Consider the following 22,038-nt stretch of genomic DNA (forward strand, 5'->3'; position numbering starts at 1 on the left):
TACTGGCAGCGGGGGTAAATAGGACAGTGGAGGATTTAGCAGCAAAGTGCATGCAGGGGAAGAAATGTGATTTGAGCAAGGTAGTTTATATTGATATTCAGCAGAATGTTACAGCCCGACTTCAACCGTACCCAGTGCTGGGGGACAACAACCATACAGACTGCACCAATAATTCCCTTTCTCTTGCTGCTTAGCTAAAGGCCTCTTAGTTTAATTTAACATTTCTAGTTTGCTGAGAAAATGCTGCCGGCACAGAACCCGAATCGTTTGGATTAGCTGGACTGTGAGTGAAAGTGCGGTGTGGGGGTGAGGGGAGTGTGGTGCTGATGAACAACTAAATTACAGTCCCAGCAAATAGCCTTGGCTGTGAATTGAGAGGAGATGAGACATCGTGCAATAACGCCACTATTCAAACCGCACCAGGTGATACTGTATCAACCTCTATTTTCACAGCGATGCCAGAGGTAGGGTGTCACGTTTTCACTGCCGGCGCATGTAGTGTAGTTGGGTTGAGTGGAGCTCCATGTGTGAATATCCGGACACATGTGAAAGCTGCCCAAAGGACTCCTGTTGCTCATCTCTTTAAAAATGAACAGGAAGAGCTAATAGGGTAATCAGCCCTACAATACTGCTACGGTGATCCACCAGCATTGTTTCTTTTTAGACTTTAAAAGCCCTACCTATTTTTCTTTAAGGGTGCTTCTATAATTAGTGCTGTATGAATCTGACTGTTCTTGGGAACTTGACTGGACCAATTTGACCTTTTCTTGGTCTATTGCCCTCTTGGACCAAAGTAACATTTAAGCAGCGCATCTGGTGTCATACAAGAGGGCAATCCTTTGAGAAGGCTTTGGCTTTAAGAAGTGGAGTTTAAAGCTGCACAGAGCCACACAGATTGTACCCTAATGCAGGCTTGAGGTGGAATATGAAATTAGATATATGCATTTCACAGCTGACATCTAACTTTATAAACATTACTGGCCAGTTGCCTTCGTGTGACGTATTCATAGCCTCGACAATGCAGTTCCACTCAGCATTCAGCTATGACCGATTGTGTATTATTTTGGAAGCACGGTTAACAGGATTTTCCTTGTAGACTATTGTTGTAAAGAATTTACACTGGCAATTAGGAACACAGCGATTATCAGAGGAAGTAATTATTTTTGTCTAGTGCTTAAGTGAAATTTAATATTTGCAGTAGGATCTTACAGGGAAAAGTTTGTTTTACTTTTTTGTTCAGGTACAGAGCACAGCAATTTCTAAAATGCAGCATTGTTTAGTTATAAAACAACCATTAGAAATGAATCTTCTTGCACAGAAAACCCACAGTAGATGAAGCAAAGAAAATAATCCCCTTTGTTTAAGGGGCAAATATGGAAGAACTGAGGCTAAAATAAAAAGTGTTAGATTGGTCACAGTGCCTGTCTCTGTTGTGTGAACATTAATGCCTGTGAGTGCTTTGACAAGGGAAATGCTATTTGCATGATTCATAGTTCCCTTCGTACACAACCCAATTTAACTTCAATTTGAAGAGAATGGTGAAATCTCTAGAATACCTTTTGTGTGCAAAGTGAGGTTAGCAGAAGAGCACAAAATGTGTGAAGCAAAATGCGGCGTTCCACAAGGACTAGGCTGGGAGTGAGGCCAAGTTGATAAAGGATGTGCTCCTCTTCTTACTGCAGCTGTTTTTTTGCTGGAAGCTCTGAGCAGTGAACATAATCTGTGCCATGGTGACCCCGCTCTTATTGCCAGTGTTAATTACGCATCTTTAATTACAAAAACACACCGGTGATGTTGAAAAGGATTTAGTTAATTCCTTCCTTTTTAGCATCGACCTCTTGAATTAAGACTGAGCCTCTAGTCAGTGCCAGCTATCAGCGTTAAAGTAAGTGGTGGAGACAACTACCTCCGATTACTCATTGTGCTTGTCCATCAGCGTAATCTATTTCACATTGTACAGCTGCGCAGCTCCAGTTGAATAGGGGGGTTGCTACTCTATAATAAATGTTCTGTCTTCCTATGTTTTATAATTTTCTTTGGGAAGTGAGTGGGCGGAGTTGGGGTGGGCATCTTCCCATTTGGTGAGGCATTTTAGTGCAGTACGGTTGGTATTTCTTGAAAAAAAACAATAGCCCAGTGGTCATGCGAATAGTCTCCTGGCAGAAGGCAGGAAACATGACACTGTTGTAAATCAACCTGCTTTCAATAATGGACTTGCTTCAGTTAAAATGAATGCGAAATAGCCGTGCGGTGTGTAGCATTCCGCTGGAACAACCGCATCGAGGAACTCGGTAACAGGAGAAAGCCATTCAATCCTCAAACATCTTTCATTTAATTATCTACCTGTCTTGAGTAGACCCTTAATACCCTTGCCTAAATGTGTTGGGTTGGGATGATTTTGTACGTTAACGTCGCTATTAGAAATGTTGCTGTTAATCGTGACCACTTTATTTAGAAAACAGCCTTATAGTTTCCAAGTGCTGCCAGAATTTGATTACTGCTTTCCTGGTCTAGCCTGTGGCTACATAGTTTTTTGTTTAAATTTTCATTATACTGATAAGCTATGAATGTATTGCAAAAAACGCATCCTTTGAACTAAAAGGTTGTGTACCTTTTACACAACACGCATTGTAATAAAACCACATTCAACTGTACCATTTTCTGTTCAAATGCTTACAAAATGTGCACTTGTCCTGCATTGTGGTGCAGGCAGTGGTTAAATTGGACCAGAACGCTATTGTTACAGCTCTTTACCTGTGTCTTCTAAATCTGGAATATAAGCAGTGTCTCTTCCAGTGGATTGGCAGTTTCATTCTAATGGAGGCAGAGCTTACCCATGCTCCTCAGCACAAGTGAAACCAATCTACATCACTAGCTGCAAACGCCAAATATCACAGATGCTGGAAGTCTGAGAAAGACACAGTTTCAGGTTGCTGACCATTTGCCTGTTTAAATACCATTAGGTGTAGTGAAAATGATGCAGTTTTGGTCTCTGTATTTAAGGAGGGATATACTTGTTTTGGTGGCAGAATAGTGAAAGGTTCACTAATTTAGTCCCTGGGATGAGGAGGGTTCTCCAATGATGAGGTTGAGTAAATTGGGTCTATATTATCTCGAGTTTATAAGCCCTGAAGGGGCTTGACAGGGTAGACACTGAGAGGTTGTTTCCCCTGTCTGGGGAATCTAGAACATGAGGGCACGGTCTCAGGGTAACGGGACGATCATTTTGGATTGAGATGAGGAGAAATGACTTCACTCAAAGGGTTGTGAATCTTTGAAATTCTCTACCCCAGAGGGTTGTGGATGCTCCATCGTTGAATACATTTAAGGCCGGGATAGACAGATTTTTGATCTCTCAGGGAATCAAGAGATATGGGGAACAGGTGGGAAAGTGGAGTTGAAGCCCAAGATCAGCTACCATATGGAGCACACTTGACTTGAGCAGTATGGCCTACTCCTGCTCCTATCTCTGGTGTTCTTGTGTAAGCCTAATTCATGTGAAGAAGTATGGGTGAACTAGCTGCCTCAACTAACATGAAATGTGATGGTTTTATACCACTCAACACTTCCATTTATAAAATAGTTTGAACTAACTGCTAAGAAAGCGTGTAGTAAGAAAAGGACATTCAAACCCACAAGTTGATGCCTTCTGAAGAAGGCCCAGATCTTGTTGGACTGGAGCATCTCACATTAGTTAAACTTTTCTCTCACCCTTCAGCTCAAATGTTTTACCCTGTATCTTGTGCTGGGAGTGTGAGCTGATAATGACACAGTGAGGGTGAGCTACTGCTTTTTCAAGAAATACCAACCATACCACACAGTGAGGGTGACCGAGCATCTGGTACCTCAGTTAATGATGGGTTTACCAGTCAGTCTCCTTAACCAATGAGATTTAGGGATTGAGAAATAAACCGAGGAATGATGAAGGAGGAAATTGGGTGAATTAGAGTCAAATCAGGGACAGAAAGGGAAATAAAGAGAGAGAAAGAAAGATTGGATTAAGAGAGAGACAGAAGGAAAAGTAAGAATAAAGTGTATAAATTAAAAGATTTAGATCTTCTAAAATCTCAAACTACAATTACTACCTCGAAGTTTAAGATGCAACATTTTAAATTGTTTCAGTTCTGGGCCAGAGAGGTTGATTGTTGCATCAACAAATGTCACATTGAAAAGGTGTTTATGCTTAATTATGAGTCCTAACTTTCTGTGGTGTGTTTAAAAGGCAATTAATGTGCAAATTCTTAAAAATAGTGGGGAGTTTAAGGGTGAGATGCTCTGTTGTTTGTTTCACACAAACAGCATCATAAATCGAGCAGCAGGATCTGGAGATTCACAACTCGCGGTGTCTGTCTTCGTCTGCTGGACTTACTGGATGAGTTGCTGTTAATAATGGTGTGCATCATTAACAGACTGTTATTGTTTCAGCAAGGTCCAGTCCTATCTTTATTCTGCAGAATGTGCTCTCCTTGTTCCTGCATTCTCATATTCATTTAAAGACTGAGAAATTATTTTTTTCCCTTCTAATGGATGTTGGAAGGCTCAGCAACAATCTGAGAAAGACAATACTACAGCATTGATATGTAGGCGGGATATCCCTACCTTTCCACCCCTATACTCCTCCTCCCACCTTCTAGAAAAAGCACAAGAGAAACAAACTGGTTGCTAATTCAGGAAAGGTTTGGCAAATATTCCTCTCAGAGGAAATTAGACATGCCACAGAGTCCCTAACTTGGCTCAAAACTGTATCTTCCTCCTGGTTTTTCAAACATATATCAAACACCTATTTGAGGGTTGCCAGCTCTCAGCACTAACTACCACCCCTGAATGCAGGTTGATTACACTCGTGAGAAAAGTAAACTTCTGTACATCCTATCTCGCTTCCTGCTTTCTTATCTACTCCCCCACCACCGGCGTAAAGTGGCAACAATGTATACCATCTACACTGATTGTGAGATGGCAGCAAGTTACCATGGCTGCTTAGACAGCACCTACCAAACCTGCGACCTCTACCACCTAGAAGGGCAAGGGCAGCAGACGCATGGGAACACCGCCACCTGCAAGTTCCCATCCAAGTCACTCACCATCCTGACTTGGAAATCTATCGCCGGTTCCTCCACTGTCGCTGGGTTAAAATCCTGGAACTCCCTCCCTAACAGCACTGTGGGTGCACCTACACCACATGGACTGCAGCGGTTCAAGACGGTGGCTCACCCCCACCTTCTCAAGGACAACTAAGGATAGGCAATAAATGCTGGCCTAGCCAGTGACGGCCATACCCTGAGAATGAATACTTTTAAAGATGTAAATATGTAGCCTAGTTCTAAATAGAAAAAAGAATTAAAATGGCTATTCTGGTAAATGGAAAATGGATGAACACTGTAAGAGCCTCTGGTCCACTCGGCCGATCCCATCGTTGTGATACCTTGAATGCCACAATATATATAACGCTGAAACGTTCCTCTCTGAATCCCTTGAAAGTATTTGCATTTCTACAACACCTTTCAATACCTCAGTATGCCCCAAAGTGCTTTACAGCCAATGAAATACTTCAGCAGGCCTTGTCACTGTTGTAATGTTCGACACGTTAGACAATTATAAACTAGTCTAGGAGACCGCAGTAACCTTGATTGATGTTAAACATCATACAAGGTGATCTCTGCTCCATTCATAAACAGGTCCCGCTCTCGCTTGAAGCAATTCTATGAATTAGTGCTTTTGTGACAAATCAGCAATGATGGACCTGTCTTTATGGTTCCAATATTTTACAATGGCTTTGTTTTTTATCATCTGTCGATCTTTTTTTTAAGTCTAAGACTTGGTTAAGGCCGGTAGAGGCTCTTGCTGACTGGCTTGCAAGTAGAATTAAAAGGCATTGGAGAGAACCCTTGTGTCACAAATATGAGGTTTTATAAGATTGTTATGTTTTGCGACTGTCTTTAATTTGAGGTAAAATGAAGGGGGCCATATGACCTGTTCTGAAGTCTGCCCGACAACAAGCCTGTGTGTCTTGGTTGTTAAAGGTTAAAAAGGGGACCCAGGTTGTTTTATTGGGAAAAAGATGCAAGATATTCACACCTGTCATCAATGACCAGAGCAGCTGTGCAGACAATGGATAAACTGTTAGTCTCCAAGTCCCAGGGAGGTGTTAGGAATGTCGGGTTTTGTAAACGATTATACTTTAAATTGTCTATTTAATTCCAAGATAGAATGGAGTTGGGGCGTCTAGAAGATATCTAATTAGCATTTTTTCCTGGGTACATGGCCTATGTGATTCATGTTGACACGGAGATGAGCTTTGATAGAGGAAGAGTCCATAGAAATCTATACTGGGACTGGGTTACAGGTTTTTCTAAAAAATATACCTGAACCTCTCAGACAGGGTCAACCTGCAAGAATCAGATAAAGAGAGCAGAGAGAGAGAGGCAGCAAGTCTTGGTTGTTTATCACGCAGTATGCGGGTAGAAGCTCAAACTCAAATTGAAGAGATCAAGGTTGTGAGGGTTTTAATGAAGCTAGAAGATTTGTCTAGCTTTGGTTAGAGGGAGGGATCTCCAGGTTAACCCACAACGTGAAAGTCAGTTGGGGAGGAGAGGTTATCTGGCTTGTAGAGGAAAGAGGAGCTAAGAATCACTTTGGACTGGCTCCTGGGAAATGAAGTGTCTTCTTAAAGGACAGGGTAAAGTAAAACCATAGAGGAAGATTTTCAGTTGTTTTAATGTTAAATGAGGAATCCTTATAGTTTAGAGTATGAGTTGCCTACTGAAATAATGTTTAGTCAACATTTCTTTTAGTTTGTTTTACAGTAAAGGTCTTAAAGCTTGAGATCTTGTATAATTCTTTCAGTCATTCATTGGAAGTTTGAATTTCTTTTTAAATGTTACTGGTGTCTATGGGGATTATAACACTTGCACTTAGAACATAAGAAATAGGAACAGGAGTAGACATTTGGCCCCTCGAGCCTGTTCCGCCATTCAATAAGATCATTGCTGATCTTTTTGCGTTTCGATTTCCACATTCCCATCCAACCCCGATAACCTTAGATTCTTGTTAGGCAAGGGAATCAATCTACCTCTGCCTTAAAAATATTCAATGAACCCGCCTCCACCACCTTCTGAGGCAGAGAATTCCAAAGTCGCACAACCCTCTGAGAGAAAAAATTTCTCCTCATCTCTGTCCTAAAAGGGCAACCCCTAATTTTAAAACAGTGTCCCTTAGTCAAGTGGAAGCGCCCAGAATTTAATGAAGTTGGGGGTTTCATGGTGAGCAGTGCGAGTGTGATTTTTATTCCACACCCTTCAGCCCCCAATTCATTTTATGCCTTCAAATTGCTAGAAGAGCAAGAGATAACGGAGCATCCGGGACCTCAGAGAAGGACGAGGACCATCTTTCTGTCACAAGTTTAATCCATCTTCACAGCACAAATCATGCAACCACTTGAAATTCATGGGGAGGCTGAGGATGCGCTTACATTTTTGCGAAGCTAACCATGGAGCAAGACAAATCGCCTTGTAGCGATTCACAACTCACGGGGAATCTCTCCATAGTCACAGGTTGCTGGGTTTTTTACACGCTAAACTCACCGTTATTTTTCAACAAAAGCCAATGTGCTGGAACCTAATGTGCAGTAATGAAGTCAGCTGTCACTCATTGGGTGGCACTCTTGTCTCTGTGTCAGAAGATTGTGGGTTTAAGTCCCACTCCAGAGGCTTGAGCACAAAAATCCAGGCTGACACTCCCGGTGCAGTACTGAGGAAGTGCTGCACTGCTGGAGTTGCTGTCTTCCAGGTGAGATGTTAAAGTGAGGACGTGTCTACCCTCTCGAGCGGACGTAAAAGATCCCTCGGCACTATTTCAAAGAAGACTAGGGGAGTTCTTCCTGGTGTCCAACTAATATCACAAGAAAACAGATTTTCTATTGTCATATTACCGTGCACAAATTGGCTGCCACGTTTCTTACATTACCATAGTGACTACACTTCAAAAAGTACTTAATTGGCTGTAAAGTGTATTGGGATGTCCTGTGGTTATGAAAGGTGCTCCATAAAGGCACATTTTTTTTTGATCTCTGTTAAGTGGCTGGATGTTATTTCCTGGCCACATTGAGAATTCATGCTGAGGCCACATTAAGAGTTCATGCTGAGGTATAAGGGTACCTGGCATAGCAAGGGTTAATGTGGGACTAGGGAACAGTACCGCCCACAGTGTGATGAAAAGAGATGCATGACCTGAGACTAGAGTCAGTTGTGGACTGGACAGAGACCTGTGTTGTAGTAAGCATAGAGTTAGCTCATAGCTTGGGCTATACCACGTATATATGTACATAGTTTTGTGTTATCAATAAACAGTTAATGTTCAACGATACAAGAATCAGAACCTCTTTGTGAAACTTACTGAACATACAACATATGCCTATTGTTTTTCAGCCGGTAAACCTTCCATTCTTCCTAATCTTTAGAATAAACTTTTATCCGTTTGGAAAATAGTTAAGAACTCATTCATAGTCCTGCACTATAACCATGTGAAGAAAATGGGACAATTCTGAGGAAATCCAGTTGAACATATTTAGTAATTGGATGCATCCATTTTAATTCAGTCCTACCTACAACCAAAGCTTGCATTTATATAGCGCATTTAACATAGCAGAATGGCCCAGGACATTTCACAGGAGCTATTGGCAAACAAGAAGCCACATAAGAAGATATTAGGGCAGATGGCCAAAAGCTTGGTCAAAAACTAGGTTTTAAGGAGCACCTTATAGGAGGAGAGAGAGGATTAGGGAGGGAATTCCAGAGCTTTGGGCCCAGGCAGCTGCCAATGGTGGAGCAATTAAAAATTGGGGATGTTCAAGATGTCTGAGTTAGAAGAGTACAGAGATCTTGGAGGGTTGGAGGGCTGCAGGAGGTTACAGAGATGGGAATGATTGAGGCCTAGGAGGGGTTTTGTCCGTGAAGGAGTGAAATCTGTCTGTGCTCGTTCGAATATAGTTGAGGTGTTGGAAATTTAAACCTTCTCCAATTCATTAAATGCGCTGCATGAAGCAGTGTATCAATCCAGCCACCTTGCAGTTGGATCATTCCTGAAATCCCCTGAAATAGGTCAAGAGTTCACATTGAGGAAGGTCCAGAACATTGTCTGGTTATGGTTGCTGGTCACCGACCTCAAAGAGACCAGTTTAGGACATGACCTTCTTTTCAGCGCAACTGTGAAATCCATACAGAGATTCTTGGTGTTGGTTATTCTGAGCAATGAGAAAACGGCGCATGATGTTCAAGCTGAGTGTCATGGTCCAGCTGCAAAAGGAGCTGGCTTGTCTGGCGATGCAGCTTCCCTCTGCATCCCCTAGTACCCATTTCCATTCTGAATCAAGTCTGCTTGATGCTGGTTGTGTGGAATGTGGAATAAACCAGATTGCGAGATGATGGAATCACATCCCAGGTCACACTGGCGTTTACGATGCATGGGGCAGTGAAATTGGACTGGTGATAGAATTGCACTTGCTGCCCATTATGTGGCACGCTTGATATTGTCTAGCACTGTCAGTTGGATCTAGAGCTACCAGTTCCCCAAGATTGCTAATGACATCAAGGAATATGGAGATATTGCCACTTAGCAGATGATCTAATTGAATGGTGGAGCAGGTTCGACGGGCCGAATGGCCTACTCCTATTTCTGTGCTCCTATGACACTGGAGTAAATTGAGGAGAAAAATATGTAGAAACAATTTAAAAAGTGTTTTTTTTAATCTTTCTTTGAACACATTTGCTTATTAGTTATGAACAAAATTATTTGACATGGCAAAAAGAGGCTGTTTGACTGATTGAATTACTCCGTGGTGTAATGAAGAATCCAGACAGTTGCTTGATGCATTCTCCTTGGCAATGCCTCGATCCAATCAGAGTTGACTTGCTAACCGGTTAGCACCCATCTCTCATGCGGTATAAATTGTTGCTCCCTTTGAAATTTGGTATTCTTGCATCTGTCCTGATGAGTGCAAGATGAAAAGCTTTGACAGCATGTCTCATTTTTCAGCAATAATGAAGAAACTGTTCACTGTCCGATTGGCTGTGGGAAGGTAGGGTGCTATGAGAATGGATGCATCAGGCAACCAGTGGTGGGGGCCTGGGCGGGGGGAGGGGGGGCAGCAGGATGTCATGCAGCAAGACTTCCAGGAATATGTCCAACCAGAATTGGCAACCTGAATGGGGCTGAATATCAGAGAGGGGCTGTAATGGGTGCACCTGCGAGTCGATCTGTTTTGCACCCACTGCTGCGCTGTGTGGTTTTACCCCATGTGACCTTCTTGGATGAAGTGCGCTCCAACTGATCCTCCAGGCAATCATTCTAATCTATCAAATGCCACATTTGTATAAAACAATAAAAGCGTGAATCCACAAGCCTGTTTTTGTAGTAAAATTCCCCGGCCTCCATTGGGAACAGTTCCAGGTTTGATCAGTGTCTTGGTACCACCAGTTATAAACCTAGTGTTGAACAGGAAATTATATGCTTTATCCAATTAGAGTCACAGGAATTTATAATTTGCACGTTTTAAAGATAAATTGTTTCTGTTTAGGATTGTTTTACAACACCTCCGTTTTAAAATTTTCATCCTTATTTTCAATCCCTCTGTGGCTTTGCCTCTCCCTATCTCTGTAATCTCCTAAAGCCTTTGAGATCTCTGTGCTTCTCCAGTTCTAGCTTCTTATGTATTGCCAATTCTCACCGTTCCTCCAGTTTTCATCATCCCACGATTGATGAACATGCCTTCAGCTGCCTAGGGCCCAAGCTCTGGAATTCTCTCCCTGAAACTCTCTGCATCTCTCTCCTCCTTGAAGACAGTCCTTAAACCCACCTCTTTGATCCAAAGAAGTACACGTAACTCACTGTTTCACCTGAAAGGAGTGTTTGGGGCTGTGGACAGTGAGAAGGGAAGTACTCTTTTCAATTTAGCATACTGTGTTCGCTGTTCACAATTCAGCCTCCTCTACACTGGGGAGACCAAAAGTGGATTGGATGACCACTTTGCAGAACACCTCTGTTCAGTTCGCAGGCAAGACTCCAAGCTTCCAGTAGCCTGTCGTTTTAGCTCCCCACCATGCTTTCACGCTGACCTCTTTGTCCTCGGCTTATGACAATGTTCCAGGGAAGCTCAGTGCAAACTCAAGGAGCAATGCCTCATCTTTTGTTTAGGCACTTTGCAGACTTCTGGTCTCAGCACTGAGTTCAACAATTTCTGACTGTAATCTCTGCCTCCATTTTGTTTCTTTTCTTTGCATATTTCGGCCTTTATCTTGTTTTTCTCTTGTTTTTGCTTTCAGATGGCAGCAATTCATTACTCTGCCATTCGCACCTGCCCTGGCCGGATCTTTTGTTTCTTTACTTGTCCCATTACCACTTCGTTTGGCTCTGCCACACCAATTCTTTCGTCATTTAATGTCTCCTGTCTCCCACCCTAACATAGATCTTCCCTTTTGTTTTTTTCCCCACGCTCCTCCATCTCAGCTGCTTCAACCCTGTTATACCCCTAACTTTCCCCAGTTCTGATGACAAGGTCCTTGACCCAAAACGTTAACCCTGTTTCTCTCTACACCGATGCTGCCAGACCTGCTGAGAATCTCTGGCATTTTCCAGATTTTATTTCAGATTTTCAGCAGCTGCAGCATTTTGCTTTCCTATAATCAAAATGAAAACTGCTTGAAAGCAGAGGGAAAAGTTTGGCAAAATTTAAAACATAAAAGCAAAGAAAACTTGTGTAAACAAATTAAGCTTAGTTACAGAATAAGCAAGGCTCAATAAGCTTCTGACATACGAGGCACAATCAATATTGCACTTTTAACTTTCTTTTCTTGATCAATGTTTTCAAGAAGTCTGAATAAAAGTTAAAATGCAAAAATTAAAATAGACAAAAAGTCCCATTCTGGTTTTAAGTATACATTCCCCCCCGGGGAAATACCACCGGCATTTTCAACCTCACTTCACATCTCTGACTTAAGAAATCTTTGGGAATGGTTAAAGGGATCTGATTCAGTAAAATAATTTTTGTGCTGATCCCCTTGTTTGTGTTGTGCTTTGCCCGAACAGAAGGTGATATGACAATTGGACCCCTATGACCCTCTTTGTGCCTTCTGTCACATTTGGCAGACAAATACAGGGCACGACAGAACAAAGGGAGATGTGACATTACTAAACCTTCTCTGAGGGACTTTGTGCTTTTTAGGAAAATCTGCAGGAAGTTACACAGCTTTCTACTTCATTAATATAATTTTCTTTTCGGAAGAAACACATGGTGTTTTTTTGTTTAAACTACCAAAGTTGTTCTGTATTGTTGTACTGCTCTATACAACAGATGCTCTGCATTAATTGGCCTATGCAGATATGACCCCGGCTGTGGATTTTAGCTGAGAGTTTCATAAGCTTATTTATTACTGTATATTACCTGGCATGCATGATATGAGCATTGCAAGCAAAAGTATTTCATGGTCTGCAGTTTCTAATGTCATGTGGGTTTAAAAACCTGTGTTTCTTTGGTAATGTTCGAGCAGCAGGTAAACTCTAAATATCATCCATCAGGCGATAATTTTTTAATCCAGATACATAAATGACTGATGAACCTGTCTCTGGTATGAATGTTTAGCACCACGGAAAGCCATATGTCACTGGCACCAGTTCCATTGCAGCCCTCACATTTCTGTAGGATCTGCGCGCAAAAAAAACATTAAACAAATTGAATCTGATCCTCTTGCTTTTCATTTTCATTTTTAACTTAGTTAAAAGAAAACAACTGTTGGAAGGAGACAATTTTTTAAAAAAAATCAATTTCATAACCGCCCTTTACGAAAATTGAATCGCATTTTAATTTGTTTTCTTGAGAAGATACACAGTGAATGCTTGTTGTGGGGGTGTGGGGGGAACTCTAATGTATTTTTCCATCTGTTCAAAAACGATCACAGCCCATGATAGTGCACTGTCCCTCATGTGGGAAAACCACAGCTGTTACTGTACGCCACATCCAGCAAATGTATTATGCTCATTTCACATCTCGGAAGGATCAGGACCAAAATCGTGGCATTCCTTGTCATGGACAGTCATGCTTTTCTCTTTAGTTCAGAACGTTTCCTGGCATCTGCGCACAGTAATATTGTCAATGTGGCCAAAGATAGCCTGGATCCACATTTGTCTTTCATTATTGTTGTTTCGAGAGATTGTCTGAAGTTCTTAGCGCCCTTTATCCTCCCACATTTCTGTTGGATGCCTGTTTGCGTTATGCATTGTAAAGCTGTAACTCTGTGTGGTAAAATGCAAAGTCTTTAAGTGGGCTGTTCAGTTTTTGCTAGTTTTCCATCCAGTGCTTTCTGCTAACAGCGTTTGCCCAAGTGTGACTTTGGCACCTTGTTCTGTATGAGGGTGCATTCATGGGAATAATTAAAGGGCATTTGGCAGCAACCCCCCGGAAAATGTAGCAGATGTCTTAAAGGATGGACTTCAGAATCTTCTTGGGCCATCCCACAGTCACAATGTTCTTAGACCAGGCACACGTCTTAATGAACTTACACGAGCTAAAGAGTTAAAATCAGGTTACTTATATATTGCGCGGCCCCCAAAGTTTTAAGATGGAAGTCTCTAGGGAGGAACCACTCTGTGAAAATAAATGGGGCTTGATAGATTTCCATATCATTTATAACTTTCCTTAATTGCGCAGGGAAGATGTGCCAGTAAACCTGGAAAATTGGCAGCTTATATCCATTATAGTAATGTTTCAGGCCATAGTAAGCAGCTGGCCTTATTTCCCATCACTCACAATTAATCATCAGTCGGAGATGTCTGAAGAACGTGGCAATGCTATGCGACATTCAAAAGCTCCTAAAACGCCAAGTTCTGTGGAATAAATGGCCTGGGCTTGTGTTTTTTTTCTTTGCAGCAAATTCATTCTGGTCCAGGGCAGACCGCAGCCTAATGAGTTGCCAGTTTGATAATCTGATGCGAATGTGAACCTTGACCTGGTGTCAGAAAGGAGGGGACGCTGTGAGCTGAATGAAAGATATGTGTTTCCAATCAACAAAACTTTGCATCAATTAGAGGCAGAAAGGAGAGTCCATCATCAGTGATTGGGTTTATCAGAAAGACTTCTAGGACTTGTGACCATTTTGAATGCGTAACATTGAAGAGCTCTTGTCATAATCATTAAGTCTTCAAGGGAATTATGAAATTGTTTGTGAATGTGGCCTAAATATGAAGCACTGTTAATGTTCTAACAATATTTACTATGGTGTCTGTTCTTTTCCCGTTAAAGGATTTGATTGGGCGGAGAAATTATTTCCTCTGGAGGGGGGTTGGTGGTGGGGGGGGGTCCAGAACAAGGGGGCAGAACCTTAAAATTCGAGCCAGGCTGTTCAGGGGTGATGTCAGGAAGCACTTGTTCACACAAAGGGGAGTGGAAATCTGGAACTCTCTCCCCCAAAAAAGCTGTTGAGGCTGTGGGTCAATTGAAAATTTCAAAATCAAGATTGATAGGTTTTTGTTGACTAAGGGGATTAGGGGTTACAGAACAAAGGCAAGTAGTTAACCTACTTATGACTACGAAGGCTTTATAAGGGCCTACCAAACAGTGTCCAACACCCTACAATATGTACATCTTTACCCAGAGAGTGGTGAGAATGTGGAACTCACTACCACAGGGAGCGGTTGAATGAATAGTGAAGATACATTTCAGGGAACACTCAATAAACACACGAGTGCGAAGTTTAAGTGGATATGGTTGAATGTGCAACAGCGATTTGTTTTCATGTAGCATTTTTAACGTCTTATAAAACTCCCCACAGCACTTCATAAGGGTATTATGAAGCAAAATATGCACATAAGGAAATACTAGGGCAGGTGACAGAGGTGGGTTTTAAAGAGTGTCTTAAAGGAGGAAAGAGAGGTAGCGAGGCGGAAAGATGTAGAGAGGGAATTCCAAAGTTTAGGGCCCAGGCATCTGAAGGTGTGGCTGCTAAATGGTGGAGAGATTAAAATCAGAGATTCTCAGGGACCAGAACTAGAGGAGTGCAGATACCTCGGAGGGTGGGGCTGGAGGAGATTATAGAGATAAGGAGAGAACAAGGCCATGGGGGGATTGGAAAACAAGGATGAGAATTTTAACACCGCAGCATTTCTGTCAGGTGGGAAGAGGCTCAGGTGGAGCATAAATAATGACAGATCAGTTGGGCTGAATGGTCTGTTTCAGTGCTGTAACTTCTATGATTGATTTAACCCCTTTTTTATGGTCAATTTCCAGTTAGAAAGAGTGGTATAAACTGAAAACTGACTGCACATTGGCAGAAGGTGGGGTAGGTTGAAGAACCCTTGGGCAGCCAGTCACATCGATCCAAGTCCCGCAGGTGACTTTTGCCAGATTTATTCCAGGCCACCAGATGGAGTATCTACTTCAACAGAAGTGGTGGATTAAAAAAAAAGACCATTTCCTGCTAGTTCTGCTTGAATTGTCTTTCCTTCCTGAAAGTCAGCGAATGACACTTGACAGCAGATGCGAAAAATCCAAACCATCTTGCCCTCCCAGTGAGAGAACAGGCTGAAAGGAGAGGGAGGAAAGCAAGGCTTTCTTTTAAGAACCAGGCAGAGGGCTGTGTTTTGCCAATTGTTGAGTAGCAGGTGAGCTTTTAATCGCTTGAGGATTTAGGCAGGCCAATCACATTGCACGCTGGTGCACTGTGAACTACTAAATGTGCAGCTCTCCATGTTTCACTGGTCACAGATCACATTCCAAAACACCTGGAGGTCAATTTACTAAAGTAAACACTCATACAATCATAGAATGGTTACAACAGAGAACGAGGCCATTCAGTCTGTCGTGTCCATGCTGACTCTCTGCAGCTCAGCTAGTCCCACTCCCCCACCCTCTTTTTGTAGCTCAACAACTTTGTTTTCCTCTTCTATTGAATCTGCCTCCACCACAGCCTCAAGCAGTGCATACCAGATCCTAACCACTAAATATTTTCCTCATGTCACTGTTGCTTCTTTTGTCAGTCACCTGAAATCTGTTTCCTCTGGTTCTCGACCCTTCTGCCAATGGGAGCAGATCCTCACCATTTATTCTTTATCTACCCTCAGGTTTTTTTGAACACCTCTATCAAATCTCCCCTCAACCTTCTCTTCTCTGAGGAGAACAACACCAACTCCTCCAATCTATCCATATAACTGAAGTCATTCATCCCTGGGACATTCTCGTAAACCTTTTCTGCACCCTCTCTAATGACTTCAATTCTGAACACTATGCTTCAGGAAGGATATGATCACAATACTCAACTGAGGCCAAATCAGTGCTTAATAAAGGATCATCATGCCTGCCTTGCTTTTATACTCGATACCTCGACTTATAAAGCCCAGGATCCCGTATACATTTTTTTAAAACCGCAATCTCAATCAGCCACCTTCAATGATTTGCACATATACCCCCAGGTCTCCCTGTTCCCCTTTAAAATTGTAATCTTCATTTTATATTACCTTTCCTCATTCTTCGTACCAAAACATATCACTTCAAGCTTCTCTGCATTAAATTTCTTCTGCCAGATGTCTGCCCGTTCCACCAACCTGTCTGTGCCCTGTGAAGCCTAACACCTATCACAGTTCACAATACTTCCGAGTTTTGTGGCATCTGCAAATTTTGAAATTGTGCCCTGTACACCCAAGTTCAAGCCATTAATATATATATATATTGAAAAGCAGTGGTGCTAGAACTGATTCCTGGGAACCTCACTGTATGCCTTCCTCCAGCCTGAAAAACAACTGTTCACCACAGCTACTCCTGCTACTATTTCTTATGATCTTAAGACCTCTGTTTCCTGTCATTCAACCAACTTTGTATCATAGTTGCTACTGTCCCTTTCATTCCATGGGCTTCAGAGCTTTGCTGATAAGCTTATTATGTGGCACTTTATCAAATAGCTTTTGAAAGTCCATGTACACTATATCAACCTTCATCAACCCTCTCTGTAACCTCATCAAAAATTCAATCAAGTTAATTAAATGCGATTTTCCTTTAACAAATCCCATGCTGCCCTTCCTTAATTAATCCACACTTGTCCAAATGACAGTTAATTTTGTACCTGATTATCGTTTTTAAAAGCTTTCCCACCACCTAGGCTAAATGGACGGGTCAGTAATTGCTGGGCTTATTCTTGCACCCTTCTTTTAAACAAGGACGTAACATTTGCAATTCTCCAGTCTGCTGGCACCTCTCCTGTATATAAGGAGGATTGGAAGATTATGGTCAGTGCCTCCACCATTTCCACCCTTACTTCCCTCAGTATCCTTGGATGCATCTCATCCAGTCCTGGTGCCTTGTCAACTTTAAGTACCGCCAGCCTTTCTAATACCTCCTCTTTATCATTTGTAAGCCCCTCCAGTATCTCTGCACCTCTTTAACCAGGACTTGTGCATGATCTTCTTTGTTAAAGACAGGTGCAAAGTACTCATTTAGTACCTCAAAGTACTCACTTAGTACACCATTTAATACCTCATTTAGTACCTCAAAGTACTCACTTAGTACCTCAGCCATAGCCCCTGCCTCCATGCATGTGTCCCCTTTCTGGTTTCTGATTGACCCAATCATTTTCTTACTATCCTTTTAAATTTTAAATGCCAATAGAAGACTTTTGGATTCTCTTTTGTTAGCTGCCAGTCTCTTCTCATATTCCACCTTTGCCTCTCTTAGTCAGGGAACTAAAATACTGTGAAACGTTGTGTTCTTTTACTTATATTCTTATAAAAAAAAAACCTCAGGCTGGAAGGCTGAGGTCCTAAAAATTTAAGTTTTCCTTTTAATCGCCAATGATGATATGGTGGATTCTGCTAAATTCCAAGACCTTTATTTATGGACATGCAACCTATTACCTCGCTTAACAATTTTCAGATTTATTCTCTCCACTTTGCTCCCTTTTTCTTTCTCATGGGCAATGATTTCTCCCTTCCACTGGAATTTGAATCTACAACGGCCTGTTGACCTTTGTTTGGCTAAGGTGTGTGTGATGAAGACTGTCTGAGAGAATGACTTTTGTTAAGGTAGCTATTTTAACTTGATACACCCATCAGGAAATTAATGCATTGGGGTTTTAATACCCTGCCTAATTTTACTCTCTATTCAAGTCGGGAGAGTAATATTGCACAAGGTGTAAAATTAGTGTTTCACCCGATCCTGTGGGATTCCTTTTTGGAGGGGTAGGTTAAAATTGCTCCCAAATAGTCCCTGCAAGTCATGTGATTATTTTAAGAGCAGATGTCAGGTTGTGAATTGTGCAAACAAATTAAGCATTAACTCTGAACAAGTACACATTAATGATGGTGTGGATACTTGTGGATTGGATCAAACATTCATTCATTGTCTGATGTTTAGCTGTGGGGAAAATAGTTATTGCATTGACTAGTTTACTTGCCTTCATAAACATCAGTCTAGTTTGCCATGTAATCTATAGTGAAACCTTAATGGTTAGGGCATTTTCCTTTTGATGTTTTTGCAATTAATTTGATAAAGAAGTCAATTTTGATCCCTTAGTTACTAAACTAGGTTAAAGAACATACTCACTGTTCACTTAATTAAACAGATGTACCTAGTTTCGGTATTGCTATAATTAGTAATCACATTTTATACAATTAACCACCTTTTTCTCAAGTCTATGCTATATGTTAAATGTATTTAATATATTCCTACATTTATACATGCAAGCACAACATGCATTTTTAACTTGCATGACAAATATTAACAAAAATTAAGCAAATTACATTTTTAAAGGTCTGTAATGCAGGGGTAATAGATTTTTTGTTAGACTTCAAAAACCTTTTTAATGTTGGAAAATGATACTGTTTTAAAACATGTTCTGTTACTAAACCTCCACAGATCCTAGGGATAGTAAGATGTTCTGTATCCTCTTACTTGGTTTAAATCTTTGCCACATTAAAGTCAATCAGCCTTTTACCAGTTTTGATGGATATTGGATCCCAAAACTAGCCCTTTACAGAATCACAGAATTGTTACAATGCAGTAGGAAGCCATTCGGCCCATTGTGTTTGCATTGGCTCTCCGAATAAGCATTATGACTCAGTGCCATTTCTCCTGGCTTCTCCCCATACCCCTGCACATTGTTTCTATTCAAATAATCATCTAATGCCCTCTTGAATACCTCGATTGAACCTGCCTCCACCACACTTCCAGGCAGTGCATTCCAGACTCAAACCACTCGCTGTGTGAAAAAGTTTTTTCCTCACGTAATAGTTGCTTCTTTCGCAAATCACTTTAAATCTGTGCCCTCTCATTCTCGATCCTTTTACAAGCGGGAACGGTTTCTCCCTGTCTACTCTGTCCAGCCCCCTCATGATTTTGAACACCTCTATTGAATCTCCTCTTAGCCTTCTCCTCTCCAAAGAGAACAGTCCCAACCTCTCCAATTTATATTCATTACTGAAGTCTCTCATCCCTGGAAACATTCATGTAAACCTCTTCTGCACTCTCTACAAAGCATTCACATCCTTCCTAAAGTATGGCACCCAGAACTGTACACAATACTCCAGCTGAGGTCTAATTAGTGTCTCATACAAGTTCAGCATAACCTTCTTGCTCTTGCACTCAATGCCTCTATAGCGACCAAAGTTGGATTTAAGGACTTAACGCAGAAGATGATTTGTTACGGCATTAATCCTATACGTTGCTTTAGCATGTCATACCATATTGATATAGTGAGGAGTTAAGATGCTCCTTAAAACCTACCTCTTGAACCAATTATTTGGTCCCTGTCCTAATATCTCCTTTGACTCGGTGTCAAATTTTGTCTGATAACACTCTTGTGAATCTGCTACCAAAGATGCGTATACACTTTCATTAGGAGGTCAGAGAAGTGGTAACACTAATCAACATTTCCACCCCACCCCTGCAGCAGCTGCCAGTTAACACAATGCAGCAAAAACATCAAACCTGGGGCTTTTCTGCTTGGTTTAACTTCCAAATTTATTTATTTTTTTTAAAATGCAGAGTATCAGGTGGTCTAGTGCCATTCAGCTCATTTTCTGTAATGATTTTTCTCATGGTGTATAATTCATTTTCTGCATCGGTTTTCTCTGGGACATTGAGAATGCTGGCCTTTGATAAAATGCGAGGTTTTTAGTATTAATTCTCAGTTTTTAATGAAACATTTTTTTTTAAAACAAACTGCGCAGGTTACAGAAGGTCAGGAGGTCTGTGTAATCGAAGCAATGAAAATGCAAAACAGTTTGGCTGCACTGAAATCTGGAAAGGTAGGCTTACGGGAACTGATTTGTAAACATTTATTTGTTAAAGGGTGAAGAATTGGAGAAAGTAAAGTCAAGTCCCGTGACTTTAGCTACTGCTATCTACGAGCATTTATCTTTTCATTAAAGGTTAACCTATAACGGGAGCTCAATCATTAAGTGAATTATTTTGAGTGATTTATTGTGGTCCAGTCTTCAGTAGAACAAAATTTTGCTTACAAGTGTTGGACAATTGACAATTCCTGTTTGCGATCTATTAAATTTTAAATAAAACATGCTGAACAATTGTAAGTAGCAGATCATTTAAATGAACAGTTTCTAAAAGTTGCTCCAGTTATGCATTGTGTCATAACCTTTGTGATCGCACTTTACCTGCAAGGTACAGTTTGATTTCACTGTACCTCAACAAAATGTATCTTGAATATATTTCTGCCTCCCATTTAACAGCTAGTTACATTGCTTTTGAATTTTCAGTAATTTAAGATAACAAAAATCTATCCATCTTAGATTTAGCATTAACAATTGAGTTAGAATCAATTGCCATTTGCAGAAGAGAGTTCCAAACTTCTACCACCCTTTGTGTGAAGGAGTGTTTCCTAATTTCACCAGGTGTAGCTCTAATTTTTAGACTCTGTCCCCAGACCTAGACTCCTAAACAACAGAAATAGCTTTAATCATCCTTCACTGTCACTGGGCCAAAATCCTGGAACTCCCTCCTTAACAGCACTGTGGGTGTACCTACACCACATGGGCTGCAGCGGTTCAAGAAGGCAGCTCACCACCACCTTCTAGGGACAGGCAAGAAATGCTGGGCTAGCCAGCGATGCCCACATCCCATAAATGAAAAAAGAACAATCTGTTCCCCTCAACACCTTGAAAACTTTGGAATTTCAGGGAATTACAACCCTAGATTGTGTAATCTCTCCCTCTAATTTAACCCTTGGAGCGCAGGTATTATTCTAGTAAATCCCTCCAGAGCCATGATATCCTTCCTAAGGTGTGACATCCAGAACTGCTCCCAGTGCTTCAGGCGTAGTGCAACCAGAGCTTTATTTGGCTTTAGTATGACCAAGCAAATTACATTAACTATTAATATCTATCGAAATTAAAATCGAGCAGAATAGGATCGAGTATTGGAAAAACAATTGTAAATCGGATCCAATGTTGCAGAAATGATTGCTCCTTATTGTTTGCAAATGCACATTATTTCGATTGCTGGTTACCGCGGAACCTCTGCAAGACTGTAAACATGTTTATTACTCTTGACTTTGTCTAGGTGACGAAGGTGCACTTCAAGCCAGGAGACACAGTCGGAGAAGGAGAGATTCTTATTGAATTTGAGTGACGTGTATTCTACAGAGGAGCATTTTAGAAGCTTTACTTTGCATGATGTCCCCAAATTTTTGATTGTAACGCCTCAACCTACAACTCCCGTAGACGTTCCTCCATGGATTTTCACATTATTGCTTCAGTAATATTTACTGTTTGCTGCAGAATAGGAACACATCTAATTATTTTATTGGTAACACTACACAATTTCGAAGGCAATCCCTGGCTCATTGAAGTGAAAATGAGCTGTTAATCAATATATTAACTGAGGAGAAACATTATCACCGGCTTCACAGAAAAGTTAATGGACGTTTTACGGTTACATCCGCCCCATCCTCAGACTCATTGATTTATACTTTTCCAAGATGAGTAAAAATGCTTTCTAAACATCGCTATTTGCTTTTTCTTGCGCCCAACTAAGAGAGTGTTGGATGTCAT

The 22,038-nt window shown here is 41.2% G+C and overlaps 1 protein-coding gene across 2 annotated transcripts in view; it reads left to right on the plus strand.

Annotated features, from left to right (window-relative positions):
* The window catches only part of pcca (propionyl-CoA carboxylase subunit alpha), a 343,070-nt gene extending 321,079 nt beyond the window's left edge, over positions 1–21,991 (plus strand). For both annotated transcript variants that reach the window (XM_078546056.1, XM_078546058.1), the window contains 2 exons: positions 20,200–20,277; positions 21,548–21,991. In XM_078546056.1, coding sequence (XP_078402182.1) covers positions 20,200–20,277; positions 21,548–21,616 — 147 coding nt within the window. In that variant the 3' untranslated portion in view covers positions 21,617–21,991. The remainder of the gene's footprint in view (positions 1–20,199; positions 20,278–21,547) is intronic.
* The last annotated feature ends 47 nt before the right edge of the window (positions 21,992–22,038 follow it).

This window comes from Cetorhinus maximus, chromosome 7 (assembly GCF_964194155.1).
Source record: "Cetorhinus maximus chromosome 7, sCetMax3.hap1.1, whole genome shotgun sequence".
Lineage (NCBI taxonomy): Eukaryota > Metazoa > Chordata > Chondrichthyes > Lamniformes > Cetorhinidae > Cetorhinus > Cetorhinus maximus.